At 41.5% G+C, this 19954-nt stretch overlaps 1 protein-coding gene across 18 annotated transcripts in view; it reads right to left on the reverse strand.

The window, feature by feature from the left end:
• The window catches only part of MAGI2 (membrane associated guanylate kinase, WW and PDZ domain containing 2), a 618641-nt gene that overhangs the window by 120406 nt on the left and 478281 nt on the right, over positions 1-19954 (reverse strand). For 17 of the 18 annotated variants that reach the window (XM_079993549.1, XM_079993547.1, XM_079993552.1 and 14 more), the window contains one exon: positions 6140-6775. The exons of the other annotated variant lie outside the window; for it this stretch is intronic. In XM_079993549.1, coding sequence (XP_079849675.1) covers positions 6140-6775 — 636 coding nt within the window. The remainder of the gene's footprint in view (positions 1-6139; positions 6776-19954) is intronic. 18 annotated transcript variants of the gene reach the window in all.

Consider the following 19954-nt stretch of genomic DNA (forward strand, 5'->3'; position numbering starts at 1 on the left):
GGAATGATAAAGGAATTTATCACAAAGAAACGCTACATCTAATACCTCTATCACAAAAATGATTTCACTTGTTTCATAGAATATTATCTCATTTTATTTCTGTTGTTGCCACAAAATATTGTTCTGAGGTTACAAATCACATCATCTACACAATGTACGCCAACAGAAGCTTGGAAGCCCAACAGGGAGATTAAAAAGAATATTACACATGCTGTGTGGACCAGAAGAAAAGACATTCAACATATTTAGCTAAATCTTACATACACCAGCACAACATTTTTAGTTAGAAAGTCAGGTATTCCTAATGGCATCTCACTGTAAAGTGTCATCTAACTAGGGAAAGGAACTTGTGGTTTTCCAGAGGTTGTTCAACTCCAACTCCCATCACTGCTGACCACTGGTCATTTCAGAGTTGCCCAAGAACCACCCAACAATTTTTGCAGGGTCACAGCTCCCCCTTCCTTGATCTAAGCCAATCTCATCAGATAGGCAAGATTGGGTTTGGGTGGTTCTTGGGCAATATGCTTCAAGTCCAAAAATCAACAGGAATCCTGCTTCTCTTCAAGCTATTGCCTGTCTCTCTTCCAAATGAGCATTAAACCAGTATCCCACTGTGATGATTGGATATGCCTCCAAAATTTGCCATTTTCCCCAGTGATCCATAACAAAGAATTCTAGGCACTCCACACTCAACATTGTACAAGACTTTCAACAAGGACAAAAGTTCAGTTCCTGACCAATATCCAATGTAAGCAATTGCTTTCTGCATAACTAAATAGCTTTGCTACTTCATATGGAAATAAATGTTTAAATTTTGTCCTAAAGCTATTCTTGGCAGTTTCATAATAGCTACAGAATTAAAACAGCACACTATAGCCTTAGTTTGCATACAGAGGCTTTAATGTGTAGTTCCAATATTTTATGTAACAGGAATGCCAACATCTACATATGCATAAATGAATATTTCTGTCTAATAAAAAGCATTATTCGGAGATGTGTTTCCTCTTACTGTGTTCAATGCAACCCTCAATAATGCTAATGGAAGTTAACTTAGGATATATATATCCCCTTGATAGCTGTCCCTTCAATTTATTTACAAAATTGCCACTTAAGTTAGTATATACTTCTTAAGCAAATGTCTGGAGGCTGTGCTACCATTACTAGTTATAAAAACAGCTCTATCCACTAATTTTAAAGCCAGTCAGGAAACATATAGGAAAATTACATATCTAACACAAAAGCAATATTATACAAAAGTACATAGCACAAAGAAACTTGTAACAAGGGGTGACATTTCCATATTGCTACTTTATGAGTGCAATTAACATAGTTTTTGTTGTCACTGTTTATTATTACTAAAAAATACTCATTCTTGTCTTCAACAAATTAACAGACTCCCCACAATGATCTATGTTTCCCTATCTCTAATTCAGAAATATGAAGCAATTGCAAACTGCTCTACAGAGATGCACAACAAAATATGAAAGCTATTAATACAAATGTTAGGGTGCTTAGACGTGAATAAATAAACATGAGCAAATGTTTATATCAGTTCACATAGGTGTATATTTGTTTCAGTGGTATAGAAGGTGGTTGACACACAGTATTTATTTTATTTATTTATGAAATCTGTATACTGCCCTTTGTCCGAAGATCTCAGAGCAGTTAACAGCATAACATCGGACATTCTGGAAACATTTGCACCACTCAGTCTCTTTACACTCAAAAGATTTCCAGAGAACCTTCATGTGTGAAAGTGGAATTGTTTTGATGCTGAGCTTGCTAAGATTCTGATAGAATCTTGAGATGCAAAGCCATGAAAAGACAAGGAGAAAAGTTAAGTGCGGTTCGTTAGAGGCTATGGGATAAATGAACAGTGGCACTAGGGCATGGCATATTCCGAGGAAACAGAAAAGAGAAATGCTTATGCAGTCGGATGCTAGAAATAGGAGAGGTAACAGAAGGCATGAGAAGGAATGAGGAGCAAAATGGGAGAAGAAGCAACAAAGATGGTTGGACATGGTTCAAGCAGGTCACAGAAATGTCTTTTTTCAATAACCTATTCACATTTTTGAATTGAGAACATGGGCTCAACATGATCTATGCAAGTCCCACAGCAACAATGCAGACCAAATCTGTGACTGTGAGGTAGCTGTCAGGGCCCATTCAGGGATAGGAGAGGACATAAACCAATAACACACCAGGTACCATAGATGAGAGCTTTATTGACTAACAAAAGCAGGTGGGGCTGGACAAGGCCTTCTGACCCTGCAGGCCCTGCTGGGGCATACAATGGGACTTATCCAGCTTTGAGGACCCAGCATGGTGCAAAACCATGTGACTGGGACAGCTGGTAACCTAGCTAGGGCTGGGAGCTGGTTGCGACCTCAGGGCCTCTGTGGGGTGGGTCCTCCTTTATACTTAAAGCCTACCCGATAACATTTCCATCAAGTTGTGACTATGCATATAAGATGCCTAACAACTGCTTACTACCCACTGAAAGAAAGCCAAAACCTCCACACCAAGGGCTTTGGAATTTGCTTCTTGGGAAGGATAGACTATCTGCCTTACTGCGTGTGTTCAGGAGGAACTGACATCCTAAATATACTTGGTAGGACACAGTGAGACTTACTTCTAGGTAACCATGCACAGGAGGTGCATCAAAAAGTATTTTTACTAGGTCCAAGGTGACCCTGCAAGCATTTCTGTAGATTTGTTCATTTATTACCCTTTTGTATATGCTCTTGTTGCTGTCCTCCTCCTCCTCCCCTTATTATTATTATTATTATTATTACTACTATTACTACTATTACTTTTCTTGTTTTGTATACTTGCTGTAAGCTGGTGGGTATCTAGTTTTGAGTGGAAGAGAGGGATAAAAATGTTTGAATAAACAGATAAATAAATAGCTTGGCCCATGTTTATTGCACTACCACACAGGAGCTGAAAGTTGTGTCGTTGTAACATAGCTTTCCCCAACCTGATGCCCTGCAACTCCCATCAGCCCCGGAGAGCACGGCCAATGATCTAGGATGACGGGCTCTGCAAGGTTGAGGAAGGCTGCTGTAATAGATATGGCTTGTCACAGAATGCAGTGCATGGTGGAGCCTGGGTGCATGTACAGGCTACAATTATCCCCCCCCCATGCACTTAATGTTTAGCTTTGTGGAAAACAGGCTTTTGTCAAGTAATCTAACCAGGGGGTCCTTTATTCACTGCATTAATGATTACAATAAGCCTCAGGTGATGTGCGCAATCTCCAGTTCAGAAAACCTATTTTCCATTTTATGTCAATTGTACATAAAACACTACAGCATTCTGTTGTCGGCTCCCAAGAAATGCTGACAGTCTAAAGATGTACAATATCACTGCTTTAGTTACAACAGTGTAAAGGGGAAAAGTATTTCACAGACAACTATTCATGATCAGGTTTTTCAAAGGCACTAATTATGCAATCCAATGCATGTCTACTCAAAAGTAATCCCCACTGAGGCACCAATGAAAAAACATATGCACCAAAGAATATTTTTATAGGTACCAAATTTTTATTACTATGTTAAATACCAGGGATTAGGCAGCTTCACCAAGAGAGTAATTTAGGCTTCAGACCAAGGCCCGACTACCTGGCAGTAAACCCCACTTAACTCAGTGGGACGTGCTACTGACTAGACATGTATAGGATTGCACTGTTAAAAACAGAAAAAGATTAGTAAAAGTTCAAAATTCTGCATTTGAGTAAAATATATCTTAAACAGAAAACAGAAAAAAATGTCAGGAGCTAACTTGGAAGAGCAACAGTTAAAATCCAAAACCAGTAATGGTTTCAATAAGCCAAAGCTTCATTCTTCATACGTTCATCTCTTCAATTTTTAAAAAAGATGGTTGCTTTAAACCACTATGCATTTGTTTTGCTATTCACTGCTTAAAATGCTGAAATTTGTCTTCCCTCCTTTAACTCATTTCTGATATTTGGTCTTATTTAGGGGTCATTGACAGGACCAGAGCCTTTTATTCTAGATGTTTCCAACAGTTATACAGTAGGATTGCAAGTTTTTACTTAGGTGATCACAGCTTGGCCAAAAAGAATTAAAAGTGGGGTGGAGGAAAGAGAGGGGGGAAACTGCCAGAAGGGGCCACCCAAGATGGTGCGAGGGCTTCCCAGGACCTGGAAAGCAAGGAGGAGAGCTTAAGAAGCTATTTCTACACCAGGTTTTTCCGGACACTGTGAAGTATTATGTGAGCTCTGGAGGCTCTCACAAGATCTTCTGAAGGCTTCCAGAGCAAGCAATGGGAAAATCAAGCATGACAAGAGCATTTTTTTTTCCAACCCTCCACATTGCTTCCCAGGCTCTGGGAACATCTTGTGTGGGCTTTAGAGGGCTCTCTGAGATCTTGTAAAACATAGGATGGCCCTGCAATTTTTGCACCAGCTCCAGAGGTGGTCCCAGGGGGGTTGCTCTGACTTTAAGTGATTTTGCCTTTACATATTACCTCCCGGAAAGTAATATCATGCAAGATGCGATCCTACTGTACATCTGATTAAATTCACTGCTTCACACTAGTCCTACACACACACATGACATGTGTGTAGGATGAACGTGTGGCTTTGTTCTGCACCTACATGCATAATCTTGGGATAGAACCTACACATGTACCAAGTGAATGTACACAAACTTTCCACAGGGAACCCAACTGCATATGTGAGGGCAGGGAAAACGGCCTATGAGCACAATTCTGCTCTCCCCTTATGCATAATTAGTGTACGCACATGTGATGTGAGTACAGGACTCTAGAAACACTGAAACAGTAAGAAAATCCTATCCTATGCCTAGATGGGCAAAAGGGTAACATTTATTAAGAGATAACAGATTCATATTCAAATATGCATGATCTACCCATACTAAACACATCCTGTCTAGATACAAACTGTTTGGAGAAATTGACTCAGTAGCAGTGATGTAATGCAAACAAAATGTAGGGTAAGAAATATTATTATTATTATTTATTGAATTTATATACCGCCCTATACCCGGAGGTCTCATCATTGCTCCCCAGCATAGATTTAATTCAGAATTCATACTGAATTATACTGAGAAATTCAAAGCAAAACTAATACACGTATTTAAGTGGGTTTCTTAAATCAAATGCTACTCATTCAAACATTCCTCTGCTTCTTCATAAATAAGTATTCTTCATTTCAATGACTTTATTGAGCCCAGTGCGGCATGGACTCGCCCAGGAGGGATCATGGTTTAAAGGGAAGGGGTGAAACCCCCTCTCTTAATACACACAAATATATAGAAAGGCAGAAGAACTGCCATCCTAGTTTCTTATTAAATCACATACGTTTTTGCTTGCTAATATTGGTTTCTGGAAAAAAGTGCTGAAAAAACATTTTCAATTTTACAACTGCAATGAAACTTACAAGTTTTGTCAGCTCTACATACATATTAGTATTTCATCTCTTTTGGGTAGTCTTTTCAGTCAATTTTAATTCCACAGGGTAACTTCTAATTAAATCTAATCTGTAGTAATTGTTCATAAAAGTCTTGTAGATATAAGTAATCATATATTTATGCCACAGGGAGAACAATCAGATATGTAACTAAATCTCTTAATATGGACTCTGTGAGATATTAGATTTTCCAAATCAGAGAACACTCTCAGAATCAACTGATATATCTGATACATCTGAACATGTTGTGGGTGAATTTACAACCTGCTTCGTATGAACCATGTACTCTTGGTTGAGTGGATCATTAGGTCTCTTGATCCAATCTGCATATGAGAGTTACACTTAAATACTGCAACACTATACATCTTGTAACATTCTACGTACAAACATCATGCATAAACAAAACAAACTAACAAAAAACAAGAAGAAGAAGCTGGGACACACAATAACACCTACATTTTCCACTTACAAAGACAAAAATTCTAATGAGTGTTAAATGTCTCAAAACATAACAGAAGGGCAATTTACACTATAATATCACATTTTGCCTACATGCCTCAAGTAGGTATACATTTTTTCCTTTCAGATTTAGGAAGAGAACTTTCTTCCACACAGCGACATAGCAAACATATCTTAGATCCTTTCATACATATTATTGTAATTGTGCAGGCTTTCTAGACTTACCTCCTCTATGGATAATCAAAGAAGTCTCACTTCCAACTGGACATTCTTTAAGTATATCCACTACTTCTGCATGGCTCATGTTCTGTACATTCTGCTGGTTGATCTCAACAATGAGGTCACCTTCACATAAACCAGGGCACCCCTGAATGTCTAGAATTTGCTTCACCCTCTGTCCTGTGGGACTGTCTGCTATAGTGAAGCCAAAGCCCTGGGCCCCTTTCACAATGGTTAAGGTCATGAGTTCAGCTTGCGTGGCCCCAGAAGAAGCCATTGATACATTATCATCATGAACAGGTGGTGGGAATGTGCTATCAAGCTGACTATCTGCTGGAATGGAGTGCAAGGAATGTGGTGGCCGATCTGTTACATCTGGAACAGACTGAGAAGTTCTAGAAATGTATTCCAAATAAGTTTCATAGTTATGTCTTCCATTTACTACTACTGGAGGCCTCTCCATGACTGCAAGTGGTGGCACCATTCTGTTGGCAGGATCTTCAGGATCAAAGGGCAGAGGGTATCCACGACATAGCACCAGGTTGACACTCTGACCAATGGGAACAGACTGGAAGAGTTTGACTACATCTGCGTGAGTATGCCCAAGGACACAAACTTCATTAATATAGACAATGACATCACCTAGAAAGAGAAAAAAATAGTGACATGAGATAACTTCAACTACTCTTGAATTTAAAAAAAAGTGAATCAGTTTGGGATCTCCAAAAGGGATCACCTTTTTGCTGCAGCTGTTGACACAATAATGTATGCCTGCCTGAAAAAATAATGTTAGCAGCTGAAAAAGTGGCATGGATTTACCTTAAGTTTTGAAATATTTCCAAATTAAAAATAAATCACAGAGGCTACTAGGAACAGAGAACTTTTCATCTGTTGTGTACATAGAACAGGAGTTTTTGTTCTCCCATAGACACAAAGAAAAGCAATATCCTCTTTACTTTCCAATTTCTTATGGAAACTGTTATTTAAAGTTGGATCCTTTTCTTCTAAACACATTTGTGAAACAGGATTTATTTATTATTTTGCATGTGACATGTTTTCAGTCGTGTTTATTTTCAGAAAGCTTGTAGCATTTAACCTCCTGCCAATATCCATTGCTTATTTTTTGTGTGCACTGACTGCTGAACATATCTATAGTACATACTTCTAGCTTCCAGAGGACACTACAAGATCCATTTTTCTGTAGCCAATCCCTGTGATACCAGTGCATATGTTCCAGATCATTGGACAGGGACATACTGTAAGGATTTGCAACAGGCATTAAAAAAAAAAAATCACACTATGAATCCAATGAAGGAAAAAGGCCGTTCACAGCAAGGACAGAATGGCACCCAGAAATGATCTGCTTCAAGACTGAGCCAGAAGAGACAGTGATAGAACACCACGTGCTGTTACCTAAAAAAATTCCAATATATCATCGATAATCTATAGTCCATCCTGGAAAATGATACTTGCCTCTCCCAAGTCCAGGGTGGTAGACCTGCCCTTGCTTGCAGAGAGCTCCCTAATCTATAATGGATGCTCAACAGCAACAACCAAATATACACAGGGACCAGACCCTGCAAGAAACCCAGATGCGCCAGTACCATCACATCAAAGGTTCATTCACTAGCTCATCCCGGACCTGCCAGCAATACCTTTTTGCATTACAATTAGATAAATGAACAAGAATGGATACAAATTTGACAGGAGGAAAGGTTCTGATGGCCTCTCCCACAGTCCAGGTACACATTGGCGGGGGGGGGGGGTCTTGCCAAGGCACAAACTCTAGTTCCACTCCTCAACTGCAATCCACCTAGACACTTGAATTTTCCATCTCATAATAGATCAAGTTTAATTCTTGTGGTTGGGTCTTGCTTTCCATCTCTGATTACTTTTTATCCATGAAGTTGTAGAGAGGTACAACAAATCTTAAGGGGGGGGGGGACAACCTAAGGGGCAGATAACCCCCCACAAAATCCCCCATAAGTACTAAACGGGATGTTGAGACAATGAATGTGTGTGTCTCTGAGAGACAGAATAGAATGGAGAGGCTGGAAAATGAAGACAGAGACACATTGTTATATATAAAGGGTAGAAAGAACCTTCTGGTGAAGGGTGGGTAATAAATCTAATACCACGACCGCCACCTGGGTTGGTATTCAGTGAGTCATTCTATACAACAGGACAGAGGGAGATGGTGGAATTGTGGATTGTACCACTTCAGAAGGCAGGTGGGAGATGGTTGCACTCCTGCTTCGCTGCAGAGAAAATGCTCCATGTGTAGTATATTAGCACATTGGAAAGTTACAAGAAACTTGGGTTTGGGAATGGATGGTTTATTCTGTTCCTGGTCTGTGTTGCTTAAATCCATTTTCTCTCAATGTGTTTAAATCCATTTTCTTTCAAAATTTGCCTTTCTAAACATATGTTTTCTTAAAATGTGCATTTAAAAATGCATTTTGATTTTTTTGGAAGTGAGGATTGCACCTCAGTATAAGGAAAAGTACAAAATCTAACAGGGAGCTACATTCTAGTCTACACATTAGTCCAGGAGGTAAAGATCTGGAATTTGCAAAGACTGAGTTTATCAAGCCCCCACCCCACCCCTTCCAGGTTTTACAATAGAGTTACAGATAGAGGGCCCCTGTATATTTCTCTTGGCTCACTGAAAGCAGTAGCAAAGAAAAGGCACAACTGTGTGCTTTTACAGATGAAGGTTGAATCAATTGCCAAAATGTGCCAATCAATCTCTTAGGATTTTGTGTCTATAAAAGCAGCAGACATCGATTTGGAGAGAGCTGTATACTGAACATGTTAGACCTTACCACTCTGCAATTAGCTTTAAAACAGATCTAATAAATGACATTTTTGCAGACATCTGTAGAATTAAATAGGCAACTATTTGTAGCTTTTTGTCTTTCTGAAGTGTTGTAACATCAAACTGGAAGGAGATTTTGGCAGCTTTGGTCATGCTGCTAGTGTGCCACTATGAGCTAAGCCATGGTTTGGCTTAGTGTGTCATCCAAACCAAGGTTCATGGTTTGTCTCATCCAAACCTTGGTTGTTGCTTGTAGTTCTCCCAGGTTTAAATGACCTGCTAAACCAAACCATGGTTAGTTCACAATCACCACCATTGGTAGGTTCCATCCTGTTCACTTTGTGCATCTGTTCTGAGCAGCCGTGAGCAACTGTAGCAAGCAAAGCATCAAAGCTATGAACATATGTTTCAAATTGGGAAAAATCTGAATTCTGATGTCTAAGCAAGCGCAGGGCAGTGGATCAGGGCAGTGCAACAATGGGCCACATCTGTAGGTCTAGAAAGGACTTAAATGTCTTTAAGGACACCAAAGGCAAAGTACATTGTGGCATAATCTTATGGCAACCAAAAATGACTGCCTGATACAGACATATCAACACAAGGCAGAGATATTTGGCAACTCAAAATATATAGTGATGGAGAATTGAGCCGTACTCACAGGGGGGATTTATCCAGATGGAATTCCTCTAGAAACACAACAGAAATTGGAGGAAGCTATCCACATGTGATAACTGCACTCAGGTTGTATTTTTATTTTTTTAAGTGTGTGTATAATAGCAAAATAGCAGGGGAATAATGTACTCCATTGCAATGTTGTCAGGGGTTCAGGAGCAGAGGCACAGGGAAGAGAGGAGATGGAGAGCGAAGGGGAAGAATCCGAGGGGAGCGTAGGAGAAGAGGACAGTGGACCGAGGGATTCCATGAGCCTCTCCAGCGAATCGGAAGATTCACAGAAGGGGGCGCCAGTGGCCAGGGGTAGGGGGTTCCCAAGGGGAACGCCCCAGGAGCAAGGGGGCAGCAGGGACTCCCAGAGCAAGGGGGCAGCAGGGACTCCCAGAGCAGTAGCTGGAAATCAGGACCAGCTTCCCCACCAGAGCAGAGTGGGAGGGAAGAGTCCCAAGGATCGGGGCCAGTGCATTCCCCACCAGGGAGAGAAGATAAGGCAGGGCTGACCACGCCTCCATCAGAAAGTCGGACAACGGAGGAGAGGTCAGATCCGGCCAGTGTCCCGGAAGAGGGAAGCAGTGACCAAAGTAGTGTAACGGTTAGGAGAAAGGTCACTGGGTTGGCGCGAGAGGCAAGTTCAAATGTACAGGAGCGCGGGACAGCAGAGAATGAGGATTGGGAACCGGGTCCTAAAGCCCGCCGGAGGGAGGGGGAGGAGCTAAGCGACTCAGCGTCGGAAGAGTCCAGAAAGGGCAATGCCCCAGCGGGCAGGAGGACCCAGAGGAGGAGAGAGCAGCGTAAAAGGTGGAGCAGGGCTAGGATCTTAAACTGGTGTCATAGGGGAGGAGACTCAGACGGGACTTCGCCGATCTAGGGTTTAAGACGTAGGGCTGCACGCTGTGGCTTTGAAATGGAAACTGAACTTCAATAAAGACTTTTGTACATTACTACAGCCTAGCGTTGGTCCTCTGTGAGCTGGGACCTAGAGGCAGCTCTGACAAATGTGTATTTATTTATATTTGAATTTTAGATTCCTTTTGTTAAGGGGCTGTAGAACCCAAAATGCTGCGGCAGTTTTGGGACAGTGGGGCTTGAGTAGGCATTTTCTGCAGTGCATCAGACAGTGGACTGTCCTTCCCTCCAAGATGTGTCTGGTCTCATCATGGTATACCTTTTGATGTCAGCTCAAGACACAGATTTTTTTCACAGGGCTTTGAGGGGTGGAGGTGGAGGATGGTATGTGATGTAATTGCACTGAGTGATGCGTAACCCAAACGCAGAGTGAAAGGTGAGCTATAAATGCCTCTATGTAAATACATAAAACAAATCATGGCATTTCTGAAAAGAAAACTAGTTATCCACAACAGTGCTACACTAAGTGGGGCTCTTTGGGCCAGTGTCAGTCCACAACCTGGTACCTGGAACATTGAGGGGAACAAAATGCTGACCCACCACATCAGAGTTGTTGATCTACAATACCTTTGGTTAGTTCCCTCTTGTTCCTATTATATAGTTGAAAGGGACTCTGCTTGCTGACCCTTCAGTGCCTCTGTGGCTTAGAAGAAGGTTCAGTTAACATTAAGCAGTTAAGCAGTTACTCTCTCTCTCTCTCTCTCTCTCTCTCTCTCTCTCTGTGTGTGTTTGCTGGTGGGACTGTCTTACCCCACCCTCATTTCTCCATAATACAGCACATCTCCTCCTGCCTTGCCAGCCTTCCTAAAACTCCTTCAGAAATGTGGCCTGCAACAAGATACAAGCCCGGAGAGATTGTAGCAGGCTTATTAGTAATATAAAAGTATATTTGGTTAAATAAAATAAAAGAAACATAGCTGTTGAGCATGACAGGAAGTGGATATTTTTGATAAGGAACTGCCATTTTATATAGGGTTTTTTTTTTAACCAAGAGAGACCTAGTATAATTCTACTTTTACCCTGTGCACATGTTTTAATTAAAAAGCTGGCTTTTCAGAAAAAGAAAAAGTGCTTAACCAGCATGCATCCGGTAATTACACACAGGCAGATGTGGATTAGCTGCCGAGGCTATTTACATTTCCATTGTATTCTACATACAGCGGCATGATCTATTTAAATGAAAGCATTTAACTTTTTTTTTCCAGGAAAGGAAGTATAAAATAAATTATGAGAATCTAAAGGCTTTGATTATTTGCTGATGTGGTAAACATGAAACAGCGGAGCTTAAAACTGCAAGGATAGCACTAAGAAGGGAATCCATAAAATGAATACTGAATACAAAAAGCAGGCAGGTTTCTCTTTCGGGACCAGATGCTGTGCGGAGAACTGGTCTTAGGAGCTTGCACTGTGCCAAAGCGAAACGTATAATAAACATAAATAATGAATCCTTTCTCATCGAGACCACATGAAATAAGAACAGCTCTACTCACTGCAGAAGGTTTCTCTCTCGGTAGGTAAAATAAGCCACTCTGTTCTTGGCTTTGCGTATGGAAGGCCTTTATCATAATAAAAAACCTGGAGCCAGTGAACTGCATGACAGGGCATCAGTGGATTTGAAGAGCATAGTGAAAATTGTCTTCCACACTTACTCTGCTATTTGGGAACAGTGAAATATATTACTGCATGTGGAGAAACCCTTGCAAACACACAAAATTGGGTTTTTAAATGTAAAGAGGTCAACATTTATAATACATTTGTGCTTCTGAGGATGCTGTATTTTATTTCTCCACACGAAGCTTCACATTTATCTAGGTAATGGCTCCCAGAAGCGGGGAAGTAGCTCTGCAAGCTTCTCAGCAGCCTAAAAGCTTAGCTATATGACAAAGTATGAGGTAACTACAAAGCAGCCACTGTTGCTGCCCAGGAAGACTGGCACGGCGCCATGTGTCATCAGCCGATGAATATCTTTGACTGCCTTCTTAACTGTGCTGCCCCACAATTCTGAACTCCCCTAAAAAATGGCTCCATGGGAAGGGAAAACAAGAAGTGGGGATAAGTGAACTGTTTTTATAAAGGGAGACAGGAAGGGATACTAATCCCACCACTTCAAAACACATCTACCTTTACCTGAATTTTTTGACCATATTTATGATGAAGATTTAAATTCTTATCCGGTTGAATACAAAGCCAATTGTCTTCCAGTGGTTATGAAACAGGTCCGTTATTGTAAAGGCCATGAAGCTTAAAATATATGGCCTTAAACGAGCAATTTGTCAGTGGTTAAGACTCTGAACGAAGTCTGTGCCTCTGAGGGCAGAATGAGACGTTCCTGTTTGTCTGGCAGCCAGACCCTGCCAAACACTGGGTGCAGCTGCAGCTGAAGCCAGAAAAAGCACTGTGGCACATCAGCTAAAGCAAATCTACCAGAATGAGATGCCTAACCAAAAGGCATACATTCACTTTTTGCTTAGTAATTCAGTTCTGCGACTTTAGCGATTTCTTTACAGTATTGATATTGTGTCTTACAGTCATTGTAACTACAGCTACCCAATAAAAAAAACAGTGGGCTCTGGAAAACTGGGGTTGCGTCATGCATGTTACAGATTTTTGTTTTTAAATAGCAAAGTCATTTCCATGAAGGAAATTATGTGAATCATTCTGGGTATGATCCTAAATGTTCATTAATCCCATTGTGCTGATCCTGGGGGGAAGGTTATCGTAGGCGTAGTCAAAGTCCGGTCCTGGGTCACTAGCCTGGAATCAGTCCACAGGGAGCGGGGCGAGGTCCGAAACAGGAAGCCGGGCGGGGACAGGAGCACTGAAGAGTCAGGTCTGGGTCCGGGCATGAACAGGAACTCAACAACGACGTTGCTCCCACAACCTGGGACCGGGCCGACTGGCCTTTATCTGTTCTGAGGCTAGGGGCGGTCCCGGCCCCCAGGAGACCCGCCTCTCTTGGCCTTAAGGCGAGCACTCCTCCTGGGAGCAACCAGTTCCCTTCGCCTCTCTGCCCTGAGTCTCTGCAGTTCAGGAGAGGCTAAAGGGTTACTGGGCCCAGGGGGAGACACACCTGCAGGCACTGAGTCCTCAACCACCTCTGGAGCCAGAGTGGGATCACCTGGTGCCTGCTCCTGAGGATCTAACACAGGTGCAGGCACTTCAGAATCCAGGCCCTGCCCCAATTCAGCTGGCCCTGGAGGCGGGGACTCCTGTGCAGGCTGGGATTCCTCTGGTTCAGCCTCTGAATCGGAATCCCAGGCCATCACACCCATGTACATGCTGCTATTTATATTTATGTGGGATTAACGTCACATCCAGGATTTGCAGGAGCCCCTAGAGAGGTGACTGTGTTGTGTGAAATTAGAGAAGGGTGAGACGAACTCAGGGAGCATGGATTTATCAATGGACATCAGTCATGATAGCTAAAGGGCAGTAGCAGATGGCACAGTTGTACACTCCTGTTCTGACCTCCCTCTGGCTGAGTCACTGCTTCATACCAGGACGGAGAAGTTGGCATGGTGCAAATGCGCCAGCAGAGCAGCTCCAGTGTCCTGTCAGTGCTTCTGCAGTGAGCTGACCTTGCCACTGCCTCAATCCCTCCTCTTCAGCCTGCTATGCAGCAGTGACTTAGCCAAATGTTGGTCAGGTGAGCGGTGCAGCCCCATCATGCTGTGTGCTATAGCTATATGGAACCTCAATTTGAATAGGTAGCTAACTGCTGAATATCAGATGCCACAGACAAACAGACAAAGGCGCTGACTTGCTAGTGGGCTGTCCTCTATTGGAAAGAGAAATTTGATTAGTTGTGAGAAACCTGGATGATACAGTTAAAACAGGGATATCTGACTAGCTACATGTTGGTCTGATCCAACAAGAGAGTCAAACTCAGAGTACATCCACTGAAATCAATAGAATTAGATTAATCATGACTAATTCTATTTATTTCAGTGGGTCTACACAGTCTTAGGATGTGTGTGACGCTGTGGTCTATACCACTGAGTCTCTTGGGCTTGCCCATTGGAACGTGGGAGGTTTGAATCTCATCGATGGAGTGAGCTCCCATTGCTCTGTGCCAGCTCCTGACAACTTTGCAGTTTGAAAGCACGCCAGTGCAAGTAGATAAATAGGTACTGCTGCGGCGGGCAGGTAAATGGCATTTCTGTGTGCTCTGCTTTCCATCACGGTGTTCCATTGTGCCAGAAGTGGTTTAGTCATGCTGACCACATGACCCAGAAAAGCTGTCTGTGGACAAATGCCGGCTCCCTTGGCCTGAAAGCAAGATCAACCCCATAGTCACCTTTGACTGGACTTAACTCTCCAGGGGTCCTTTACCTTTTTACACAGACTTAGTTGCATACCACCCTATGTTCTTAAAAGCAATTCCAACTTGTTTAGCTGTAGTAAAACATGTACAAAGAGCACAAAACATCCCTAGGCAAAACTTCCAGTGATATGCTTTCATATTACTTTAAGCCTTTTAGAATTTCAAGGCACAGATTTTAATTTTTCTATTAAAATAAAAAGGGTTATGGGACGTGTGTTTCTTGGTCACTTCAAATATAGCTTATTTATCTGTAAGATGAAAAACTAGTTTAAGAATTGATACTACCTGGCTGAAAAAACGAGGGAGGCTTTAGAGAATGTGAGCAACAGCTAAGTCAGGTGTACATGGTCTCATACACCAAAAAATATGTAAAAGATTAAAAGCTATCTCCATTAAAAAAGAAATTGCCTATGTTAACATTAGACAATTTCTTTTGATATCCCATCTCCTAAATTAAGGAACAGAAGGGCTGCCTAATTCAAACACAAAAATATATGAGGTGTTCATTCGTCTAATGGCATGTGAATAAAACTGCATTATATCTGACTGAAGTGCATGTACACACATGGGGAAATGTTCAGGATTTAGGACTGCACTGCACTGCTTTATTTAATGTTCCAAGAAATAGCATGACACTGAAATCTGAAATACATTTATCTGGCAGTTCTGATTTTCCAACTGAATGACGCTTCTGCAATTCTGAATGTAATGTTGATCCAACATTTCTGTTTATTTAGTTTTTCTTCTTCCTAGCCTCTCAGAAGCATGAGTGAACATGAAAACGGTTTTTGCACTTCAGTAGAACAGCATCTGCTACACTGGCCCAATACTTGAAATGTCCTGGATTGCAAAGGGAAAGCTCTCAACACTATGACAATGTAATGGAGGGGTGGAATTGGAACAAGAATTGGGTTTCAACTTCCTGTGAAGCCATGAAGACCTTTGGGTGGACTTTGGCCCATCACCCAACCACCCAACTCCATGAGTTCTTTGATGGAAGGACAAGATACAAATGTAGAGCTAAAACAGTAATATATAAAAATAGTTATATTGTCTTAGTAATAGATCTGACTAAGCTCTAATGATCAAGGCATAAAGGTCCATGGCTACCATCAGAAGTGGAACTATTTGCTCTCCATGAAGCCAAAAGATGCAGCTGAAGATTAGCTGCTAAAGTGTCTTCAGCTCACTCTCTCCTGAAGAATATCCCCATGGAGACTACAATCTGACAGACTCTCACATCAATACTTCCTCATTCCTGAGAGGATTCCTGAGATTCACCTGCATGCAATGACAACCACTTAGCAAGAGCTGTTCTTTCCACCCAGGCTCTCTGAAGAGTCTTCATAGTCCTTTATCAGGAGCTCTGCCCCCTGCACATCTCCCTTTCTTGTTTTAGCCCAAGTTCACTAATCTCATCTTTCTGTAGTGATCTGACCAGCATTAGGATCAAGCAGCTTCATCCACACCATTTGATGCAACCTGTTAACAACTTTCAAACTTCTCTAACACCACCACTCAGGCTCTTTGCTGCACTGTCCTCAGAAGGAAAAAGGGCCCAGAGCTCCATTATAATGTCACAGACGTGTTGCTGTTGTCTTTTTGAGTCCTAACTATATAACTAGATATTGCTTATTAAATTGTGAGACACACCAGGGCTGTGATTTTATAATACTCCATGTATTATGTATAACATTCTGTTATTTGCTTTCAACCCTTTTATCTCTTAACTTAAATTATTTATTTGTATCATGTGTTGTTTTCTTTTTGCAGACCCCCTCATGGGAGGAATCCTAAACACTTTCCTATACCTTTAGGGTGATTTATTAACTGATATGTGGCTTTCTTTTTTTAATGCTAACAGCAGCAGTTATTTCAATGGCCACGGCAAATGTCTATAAGTTTGTATCAGATGAGAGCAAACAAAAGTGCCCATATTTAATTAGAAGGCAGGCAATTTACTTCTTAGGACAAGAGCAATACAAGAGTTCAGGTCTTCAGCGAGAGAAATTGTGTAGAAGTTTGGAATGGTGCCTGTGAAATGCTTCCATATACTCAGAGATAAGCTTAGCATTTGGTTAATGTTAAGTTAGCTGCAAGAATGACTTATATTTGATATGCATGAGCTTGATAAATAGATTCTGTGCCCTCACAGCATCTTGAAGAGTTATGGTCACGACTAAGGTATACCAAAGTCATCATGTCTGTCATTGACAAATATGTAATACTTGCAGCAGCAGCAGCAGCAGCAGCAGCAGCAGCAGCAGCACTACTTAAGAAGAATCTGCTCGAGTCTTTGGGCATCTAAACATCAGGCCCAAGCACAAAATTATACAGATGTGTCTTCTTAAACAAGTGAGCCATACAATCATGAAGCCAGGAGGAGATCAAAAGAAACCCCTGCCGAAAGTCTTCACATAACAGCTCTAGCCTGGATAGCTCAGCTGGACAGAGGGTGCTGCTGGCAACACCAAGGTTGCAGGTTCAATTCTCATATGGCGCAGCTGCATATTCCTGCACTGCAGGGGGTTGGACTAGATGATCCTCAGGGTCCCTTCCAACTCTACAATTCTATGATCCCATTGATCAACCTACAGAATCAAAACCACACACTAGTCAATATGCTGCAGTAAGGTTTCTGTGGAACAAGATTCCCCAGGGCCATTCAAGACATTTTGTTGCCTGAGGCAAAGGAGAAGATGCCTCCCAACATTTAAGATGCCACCCATTTCCATATTCAGAAACTGAATTTCACTTCAGCACTGGTAATGGTCCCTCAAGCCAGGTATGAGCATACCAGCATGGAAATAATATGAAGCGTCAGAACAAAGAAATCATTCTAGACTCCAAATCTGGAGTTTCACAGTTTTATCCCTCGTATGAAACAAATAAGTGGCAGCATCCTGGTTCCAACACCAGCCTCTCTTTCTATGGGTCAGATGCAAGCTTGCTCTCAAGTCTCAGAGTTTTCTAGCCCAGAGGGCGATAAAATTATGGTAGGGCTTTGGGAAAGGCAACAGATTTGTCTTGATGCTGAAACTCTGAGCTTTTAAGGCAGTGCAGGTGTTGCTGCAGCTGGCCAGCCCCGTTAAATAGCATGATGCTGGGAATGGAAACATACAGAAGACTGCAGCAAATGCCTCTCACCACAACGCAAGTAAAACTGCAAGATTTGTGCTTGCCGTGGCAGTTATCTGCTGTGACCTTCCATGGGTCACCATTTCAGATGTTAGTTTATACATAGAAAAACAATCAGCAGATATTTTAATATAGAACATCAGTGCAAGTTCTTCACTACATATGCTACAATATGGGTGTAAATGTGTTGAGCTGGTCTCTGAGCTCTTTCTCTTTCTCTCTAAATACATCAATATCTATATAATCTACAGCCCAAGCTTCTTTTTATCTGCAAACCAGAACTCTGATTTCTTTTTCTTAACAACTTCCAACTCTCTTCACCCTCTTCCTGACAAAAAGGGATGCTCAGTTGTGCCGGGGAACTACACTGAACAGGGCTATTCATAGAGTCAACATGCTTCCTGTTTAGCATTCCACTTGTGAGGGGTTCCATGAGAAATCTTGTAGCTCATACATTAAAGGAGAATAAACCTTCATGCAATTGGTCATGACAAAGCAGCACACTGTCCCTCTTCCCAGCCATAATAGTATCCTTCCATTCTCAGAGCCCTGACTATTTTTAAAAACACTTAGGCCGCAATCCTGTGGCCTTTTACCTAGGAATAAGTCCCACTACTAAACTAAATGAAACTTACTTCAGAGTAGACACAAATCTGTCATCCTCCTGCATTTCCTGACACATTACCTTTAACAGTAGCGTATGACTGACAGCACAGGTATAACTGGGCAAGTTTACAAAAATTAACAGTCCAGGAGGCAAAGGATGCATTGTATTGGAAATGTAGGTCGGCTTCATACTGTCAGTATTTTGTACGAGGGTTTCAAGTGCATACCAGTAAATTTAGGTTTGCTCAATTGGCGTGGATAAAAGTGTTTTTTTGCCCTAGCAAAACAAATCCACTTTTAAAAAGAAACAGATTTTTTTACGGTTAGGAAAGTGATGAGGAAATGAAAAGTGTGGCGTGAATGGGTGATTAATGGGAATACATAGCAAATCAGGTTGGATGCTTACTGTCATATAACCTCCTTGCAAACCACTAAGAACAAATGCTCAATATGGGCTGGATATAATCTAACCTCTGTGTAAGCTTTCTGCAAGAAAAACTGGATAAAAGCTCAGTAAACAGGTCATCCACAGGAACCCATAAGCTTTGTACTGGAACAAAAAAGTTACAAAACTGATATAAAACTAAAAGAGTGCTAATGCAGACATAGATGTATATGCTATCACAAGTAAATATGTCAGATGTCTGAGGATCCAAACAACACTACACACACACACAGAGAGAGAGAGAGAGAGAGAGCTGTATTATAAGAGAAGTTCTTCTTAATAAAACCACAAGCAGAATAAAGTTAAGGATGAAAATTCTGATGGAAGAAATTCCTTTCTACCATGTGAATCTAGCTATCTTGATAAACTGGAAAAGACATGTAATCTAATATGCTGATATCCACACTTGCCATTTAATTTACTCCACAAATTAGTTCTGTATCTACTGAGAAATCAAGAGCAAAATAAATTAGTAAATTGCTCATAATGCTTATTTCAAGGGCTATTTATATGGCAATATAATACATCATGGCAGTATAATATATCACATATGCAAAGAATATTAGCATTTGAGTAGGTTTAGCTTGCCGTATTTATAGCATTTTGTACCAATGACTTCAAATATCTATATAGGTCTGCAGGGCATATAAGTTATCTCAAAGATTAGAGCACTCTGAAATTTCCAAAAACTCTTAGGAGAACCTACGTGATAGATGGGTCGACTGTTGATGTAATGGAAGACGGTCTTTTACTCCCATCTTTCCTCAACTGCCAGCCTGGGCAGTCCAGCCATGCAAGAGACTGTCAGGTAGACTGATGTCCCACTCCCCTTATGAGCCTTTTAACCCCAAGTGGAAGTGAATCCTGATGGTCAATATGAGAGGAACTAGAAAGAGCCCCCAACTTGCTAGC

Source organism: Podarcis cretensis (genome assembly GCF_951804945.1).
Source record: "Podarcis cretensis genome assembly, chromosome: 10".
NCBI classification, from domain to species: domain Eukaryota; kingdom Metazoa; phylum Chordata; class Lepidosauria; order Squamata; family Lacertidae; genus Podarcis; species Podarcis cretensis.